Genomic DNA, 7,459 nt, shown 5'->3' with positions numbered 1-7,459 from the left:
AGCTTTAAAAATATTTAAATGCTTTTTGAATGATTTAATTTTTTTTTTGTCTACTACACTCTTACACAGCATGTACTGTCATACTTTAAGAAACAGCACAGATTATGAAATACAGTAATGCGATTCTCAAATTAAACTACCAGAAATTCCTAAGTCTAGCTACAGGTTCAACAGCTAAATTCTAAAAGTAGCAACCAGGAAATTCATTTACTATGGAGTCATTACTGAATAATGACTGAAGTTACCTATTGTACAGAACCCAACTGACGCTAAGGTTTATGTATAACATTGCTTATTAATTTAAAAAGCGAGGGTATTACGCTGCTTTTACAGAATGTTTCATTTTAACATAAATATATGATATTAGCTGTTGTGGAAAACCTTGAGAAACTGGAACTGATTGTGGCTAGCAAAGATTTGTTTAATTGCAAACCAACAAGCGCAAGCTTTGTCGAAGCAAAATGATTCATGTAGAATCTACATAAAGGCATAGATGTAGGGTAAATATAATGAGATGCTTTTATGACATTTCCTACGGAATTTAAATGTGAACTATACGTATTAGCTTAAAAAAAGCTATAAAAATGGCTAACAGGACATGTAAATGTACGTTACCTTTGGCCCAAATTGTAGGCTGTATGGGTTATGTAGTTCTTATACTAGCCTACGGTTTATACGAAAGTTCGTTGAGCAAAGCTATCTACCTACATTTCCCACAACTCCTACTTAGAGAGACCACGCCGGATCCTCGAATGAACGTGTAGTTCGTAAAATCTCTCCTTTCGTTGTGTTGACTCGTTAGAAGGGTCTGAAAGAACTACAAAACCCAGCAGTGCTTTTAAAAACTGGACAACTCACTTCCTGTGATACGTTTCTATGTTACCAGCGGTTTGAAGCTAGCCTGTGTTAGCATGATTGGAAAAGCATTATTCTTTAGATAACACGTTTATAGTTAACTAATAATACTATGTTTTTACACACGAATGTCTGATTTATCCTTAATTATTGCCACTCGGCGGTGTAGGCAATTAAAACAAAATACAACAATGACAGCCATTTCTTACCTGATATGGCCTCTTAGTCACTACCCGGCTCTACCCAGCTAGCTATACTAGCCACTTCTCGTGGGAACACGTCAGTACTTCCGTGAACATCAGGACATTCGAGTATGGCAGGCAGTTGTTACATTTTATCACCACAGGCCATTGAAAGTATGGCAGGCTGCCTTTTTTTTTAGAGCTTAATGTGTTTTTAACGGTCTGTTTTTGTTTTTACATTAACATAAACGTATGATATGTTTAGACATTCAAGCAAAGATACAGTGGTTATCTGCAAATCAATTTTCAAAAGGGTGGCCCAAGATTTTCTGAGATCCTAAGTGGCGATTTTTTCTTCCACTCAAGCCTATCACCCACCAGCAATTAAAGCACTTCACTGTTTTTTTTGTTGTTGTTTTTTTTTTTGTTTTTTTTTGTATTAAATCCTCTAGGACAGGGGTCTTCAACCTTTTCCAGGCCAATGACCCCCAAACTGATGGCAAGATGGAGCAGGGGCCACCTAATTATAGATATTGTATGACATGGTGTTATATCAAACTGGTCCTATAGTCACTCTATTACATATGGAGTAATATAATGAAAGTAATGTCACCCCGGGATTGTTAAAGTATTTCTGATTCTGATTCCTGGTTGATGCGACAAGTGTTGTGAATGAAACGGTGCCCAGCTTGAAAGGATTCATGTGTGTCGCTGAATGTGTGCATTGATGACTGAAAGACATCTTCTGCCTCTATTTATCTGTTTACTACAGTGTGTTAAATTCATGTTAATGTGTATTTAAAGACATTTCAATTAGTGGAAAAAATTGCAGGGGGGGGAATTAAAAAAAAAATTCTTTCAACCAAAACTTTTGTGACCCCCACGCAGTACCTCTGTGGACCTCCGGGGGGTCGTGAACCCCTTGTTGAAGACCTCCACTCTAGGAAACAAACAAAACTTGACCGTGTCTAAAAATGTTGTTCATAGTGTGCAGCATTTATATACTTGGTCAATCAGTAGACCAAACAAGTTAATTTAGTCGCGTTTGTAAACCCAAGGACATGCAAAAAAATAAATAAATAAATTGGTATTCTTAAGATTAATTTGAAGTTACAGTCAGTATTAAGGTTACTCAGCAAAGATACAAACAGGGGTCATAGTTTAACTATAGGGAAAAGGTTCCTGAACTTTTTATTCAGTCAGAATCCAACCTGTTGCATTTAACATGATAAATTACACAATAATACATAACATGTAACACTCAGAACACAGTAATGAGAAAAGTGGTGTTAATACCTGAGAAATATATTTGACAGATCTAAAATGTTCATTCTGATTGGCATTAACAGGATTCTTTATGGCTAAAATCTTAACAAGAATAATTTTACGTATTCCAAATACTTTTTACTCCTAAGCTATTTTTTATTAGAAGCTGCGTGCAGCCTATTTACATGTTTAAATATTACAAGCACTCATAAACCCACCTGTATTCCAAAAATGTTCCTTCGAAGAACATTTTGCAAATAAAGTAACTAAAAACCATGATACAGACTTAAGAATTAAGCTTATTAAAGGGTTATAAGTCTCAGAAATAATATTATTATGCAGTCATTATCAATAACAGGGTGAACGAGTTGCAATGAGAATAATACTGTAATTCACACACCTGTTCGCAATTTCCATCATTATATTAAAGTCAAAATTGGGGTTTGAGTTGAAACTCTTTATTAGTATAATAAGGAGAGACATTGAGGAGGGGGATATTTGAAACAATGCTTTAAAGAAAAACACTTTTTTAAAACAAGTTACACTGAAGAACAAGTACATCTTTTACAGTATTGTTTTACAAAGCTGGTACAAAAAAAGAAGGGCAATTTGATTAGAATATTAAAACAAAACACATTTCTATTTACATTTCGAAAAGGCGTGTGCTTAATACTGATCATTTGGACTTTTATGTTTATAGCATTTAAAGTGCTTGTTCTTTCACAAAGTGATCAAAATAATTATTTTGCCAAGTACCTTAGAAAATGACTGTAAATCAGGGATATTTTGCCATATTCTGCAAAGACACGAGGAAGTGAAACAATATTTATTTTTTTGATTTGAAAACTAGAAATAAAAAAAAAACTGGAATGCAGTCCTAAACATCAGTCATGAAGACACAGTACACAAATTACTTTGAAAAAGTCTTAAGCCATCTTTTTTACTTTCCTTATGAGGAGCTGGGCATTCATGTATTATTTCAAAAGAGCTTCAATGAAGGGTTTTTCAGTCTTTCCTAACTTGAGGGATGGTTTAAGACTTTTTCAGACTATTTTTTGCAGTACTCGACACATATGAGCCTTGCCCCGCAAGGATTTACAAGCTACTCAGAAAATGCTTCTTGAAAAACAGGGACACTAGTCTAAAATATAATTTACATAACTAATTAAAATCCATTCATTTCAATATAATACTGTTTCTAAAGCTTTGATTTTCTGCTGTTTGTGGATCAGTTGCTAAAAATAAGGATAAACAGGATATTTTACAACATATCAAATCGTAAAAGCTAGAACACTTGTTAACATATACAGTTACCTCAGTAAAGCTGAAGTACATGAATCTAATCTCAACAATGACATTAAAACATATTTAATTAAAAGTCACTCGAGTTATTATAGTTAATAAAAATACATGACTGTGGTATGATAGCTATAGCTTTGACTTACTGTTCAGCTCTAAACATTAGTTTCAAACAGGAGATGCGTCATTTAGAATCCAAATACTCTTAAAACCACATCTAGTCCAAAAACATTTACAAGATACACTAAATACATTTGTACAAGGTAAGAAAAACACAATGCAAAATAAATAATTTAACCAAGAAATGCTCCTATGTCAAAGAAAAAAAAAACTAAATTTGCAAGTTGGCAGCTGGCATTCTACAAGTTGAGAACATTGTGAGGGAAAATAAAGTTTAACAAGACAAAACATGTAAGTTTTGTCAAAAATGCTTGGTTATTTCTCAAGGTACTTGTGGAGAAACTAATTGTTTAAGCTACACAGAGTAATCCCAAAATAAAAAGGTAGTTAATTCTTTGGGAAAAATAAGAACACTCAAAACCTCCAAGCATCTTAACAGACCCCATGAACAAGCATTTAAATGATGTATACATGGAAATGCAGTCTCAGTGAACATCGCTTTCCATGAATTCCTCCTTGATGGAATGCTTGCTTCTGGACTCTTTGCAGTCCGGCATGTCGAACCCAAAGTCTGCCCATTCATCAGGAGCCGGTGCCATCCCCGATGGCCCCACAACCCCAGACCTGTTAGGGATTGTGATTGTGTGGCGGACGCGAAAATGCACCGCCTCCATGACCCGCTGACGTTGCAGCTCGCCGCCAGTGGCCCCAATAGCTGCCATTGCAGAGGCGGCCATGTTGCTGCTGGAGCGAAGCAGCTGCTGGCCGTGGTATTCATGGTGGTGGCTGGAGTTGGGAAGTTGATGAGCGGTTCCCTGTTTCATGTCCTGCAGACCTCGCCAGATAGTGAGGCGAGACTGCTCAGGTATCTTAAGAGCACCTAAATCCTGGTAAAGGCACAGACAGTAGAAAAACATAAGGGTGTGATACCATAAATGCATAAATAAAAAAGAAAAACTGCCCTCTTGTGGTTGAATAAAACATACATCTTTCTGGCTGTTTGAAATATCTAAAATAATAAACTTTATATTATCTAAAAGGCAACATAGTTTCCTTTTTTAAAGAGTATCTTAATATATCGTTCCCTTCACTTGTTTTTTTAAATATATTTAAAGCTAAATAAACAATAAACTTGTTAGGCAAATAATGATTTCCAGAGTAATTACCTCCATTGTAAGGGTTTGGAGATGGTAGACAGACTGGAGGCCTTGTGAGGTGAAGTACTCAATGAAGTTCTGACAGCCCAGACTGGTGAGAAAACTGTATGGGGAGAAGAGCAGGGCTGCTTAGATCAGAGCTACAGCTGAAAGTAAGACTAATATATGAGCATTTTTTTACTGAAGCACTAGATGGGATTATAATTGGTCCTAAGTTGATTGAGTAACATCCATACTTTAAGTTATTGTGTACAGATGACTGATTAAAGGACTGTAGAATTACATCATATTCTTGTGTCAGCTCTTGTTTTTATTGCTCTATTCTCCAACTCCAGATTTACTGCTCAACTCTGTTATCAAGTGTTTTATAAACGATTACACAGCATGATAGATGCGGTGAAAGCGAAAGCATACACATGCATTTTTTATTAATGATTCATGGGGACATTCTTGATTTGCTGAAAAACCTTTATTATAAATACAATGAAATGTTAAAAGTTTTTGTAATACAAAGTGGTCGTAAAAAGAGCTTGACTGTACATCAAAGCTGTTCAAATGAGCAAAACAGTCTGAAAAAACAAACAAAATATATGTATAAAAAAGAGATAGGAAAAAAAGCTTTAAATTAAATACAACTTAAACATTTCCTTTGAAAAAAAAATAGCAGTAGTGCATTGCAAAGCGGGACTGTATATACAGTGACACAATGAGGGATTTAAGAGCGAAGTATGGAACTGATAACATATTGTTGCTGTAGGACAGAAATCTCTTAATTCCATAAAAGCATTTTTTTTTTTATTTCTAGGAATTGTAAATTCATACTGTTTGGTCAGCTAGACATGTTTTTCAGATATTTCTCAGTGGAACCACAGAGCGATGTGAAAGGTGATAAACTGCGTTGATTCCCACAGCAAAATAAAAAAAAAAGACAGAAGCAAGAGAGCCAAGATTTTTGCCCGACAGCAACAAAATACTATTTCAGGCATAATTATGTCAACACCTCTTGACCAGCTTTGCTGTATTAACAGACCAAAACCTTGATATTTGATTTAGATCACAGTTCTGCCTTCAGAGTCACCAGAAAGCAAATCTACAGTTACTACAGAATTCTGTACATTAACATGGCCAAATTATGGAACAAAATAGTGATGATAAAAAAAGAGACTTTTTAACTTTTACTTAAACTGGACCTTCATGATGGCAGCAGTTTTTATTGTAAATAGATTTGCTTTGTATTGCAAGCTTTCATAAAAGCAGCGATAATCGTACCAAAACCGTCTACATTTAGACATCACCGGGCAAATAGTAAACTTGAACATGCCCCAAAGAAAGAAAAAAAATGAACTGCTAAAGCAGAAACATTCCACTATTTCACATTAAACCCAACGAGTGCATCTGACTTTCAGCTGGCCTGTTACAGTGGGATAAAGAAGGAGTGTCACTGCAGGGTGAGGTACCTGACAAGGCCGGGGTCAGGGTTATAAGGTGGAGGGCTGCAGTGGGAGGCAGACACTATATTGTGGCTGCTATGGCCACTGTTCATGTCACCGTTACCCTGCATGTGATTGCTGTTGAGCATACTGGGACCTAAGAGAAACAAAGGAATGATCAAACTGCAATAAAGAAATTGTCTTAATAAGTCTGCATAAAGTTTATTATCAAACGTTATATCACACAGAACATAAGCATATTGTTAATATTTACCCATGTGAGCGATGGTGGGGTTTGCAGTGGGATGCTGCTGAGGTTGGTGCCCCACCATTTGGTTGACGGATTGTGTCTTTCCAAGACTGCTGTGTGAATGCATCTTGTTCATGTTGGACAATGGAGAATAAGAGGATGGGGAAGCTATATGGTTCCTTTTGGAAGAAAATAACAAAAAAGAGAATGAACATAATCTATATCACATTTCAAAGATATAAAGTTCAGTTACACCAAAAATAAACAAAATATATGCCTTATAATATTTTACCCACATAGTTCAAATGTAGTGAAAAAAAATGAAACAAAAAGCAGTTAGCATGATTAAATAATAATAGTCAAAAGTTGCTCTTTTTCTTTAGTCAGTGTATTTATCCAGCATTTACACATTAGCTATAAGACTTTGTTTTAACAATCATCAGAGCTGATTTAATTTATGTCAGCCACAATATATACACTGGTACAGCATTGCTTGCATGTGTGTTATATGTTCCAAAAAAGTTAAAAAAAACAATCCACTGGAATTTGTTTCCAAGTTTGAAGACATTTTGCTTCCCATCCAGGAATCTTTTTAATTCAAAATTTCAGTAATGTGGTGTATGCAGTTCAATGCAGTGAGGACTGCTCTGATCTTTTTATTGGAGGAAACAAAAAAAACTCTCCACAGACGCATGGCCCAAAAAGAAGAGTGACCTATTCGACACAAGACTCTCTGGTACATCTACACCTTAGGGACAAAGGACATTCTTTCTTTAGGACCAGAATGTTAACATTTTGGACAGAGAGGATAGGTGGTTTGAGAGGAGTGTGAGGGAAGTCATTTATGTAAGAAAGAAAAACCAACTTAAACAGAGGGGGTGGACTTTTCAGCTTTCAAAA

General features: G+C 35.6%; 2 protein-coding genes across 6 annotated transcripts in view; both read right to left on the bottom strand.

Moving 5' to 3' along the window:
• The window catches only part of rer1 (retention in endoplasmic reticulum sorting receptor 1), an 8,232-nt gene extending 7,095 nt beyond the window's left edge, over positions 1-1,137 (bottom strand). For both annotated transcript variants that reach the window (XM_015377811.1, XM_015377810.1), the window contains exon 1: positions 1,065-1,137. The gene's annotated coding sequence lies outside the window, so the exon portion shown is untranslated. The remainder of the gene's footprint in view (positions 1-1,064) is intronic.
• Positions 1,138-2,781: 1,644 nt separating this feature from the next.
• The window catches only part of tp73 (tumor protein p73), a 32,853-nt gene continuing 28,175 nt past the window's right edge, over positions 2,782-7,459 (bottom strand). For 2 of the 4 annotated variants that reach the window (XM_015377793.1, XM_015377796.1), the window contains 4 exons: positions 6,584-6,738; positions 6,337-6,466; positions 4,889-4,982; positions 2,782-4,609 (listed from right to left, as the gene is read on the bottom strand). In XM_015377793.1, coding sequence (XP_015233279.1) covers positions 4,208-4,609; positions 4,889-4,982; positions 6,337-6,466; positions 6,584-6,738 — 781 coding nt within the window. In that variant the 3' untranslated portion in view covers positions 2,782-4,207. The remainder of the gene's footprint in view (positions 4,610-4,888; positions 4,983-6,336; positions 6,467-6,583; positions 6,739-7,459) is intronic. The other 2 variants (XM_015377794.1, XM_015377795.1) reach the window with 1 other exon arrangement.

This window comes from Cyprinodon variegatus, unplaced genomic scaffold (genome assembly GCF_000732505.1).
Source record: "Cyprinodon variegatus isolate N-32 unplaced genomic scaffold, C_variegatus-1.0 Scaffold158, whole genome shotgun sequence".
Lineage (NCBI taxonomy): Eukaryota > Metazoa > Chordata > Actinopteri > Cyprinodontiformes > Cyprinodontidae > Cyprinodon > Cyprinodon variegatus.
The sequence above is the reverse complement of the archived record's forward strand: the minus strand, read 5'-3'. Positions and strand labels throughout refer to the sequence as shown.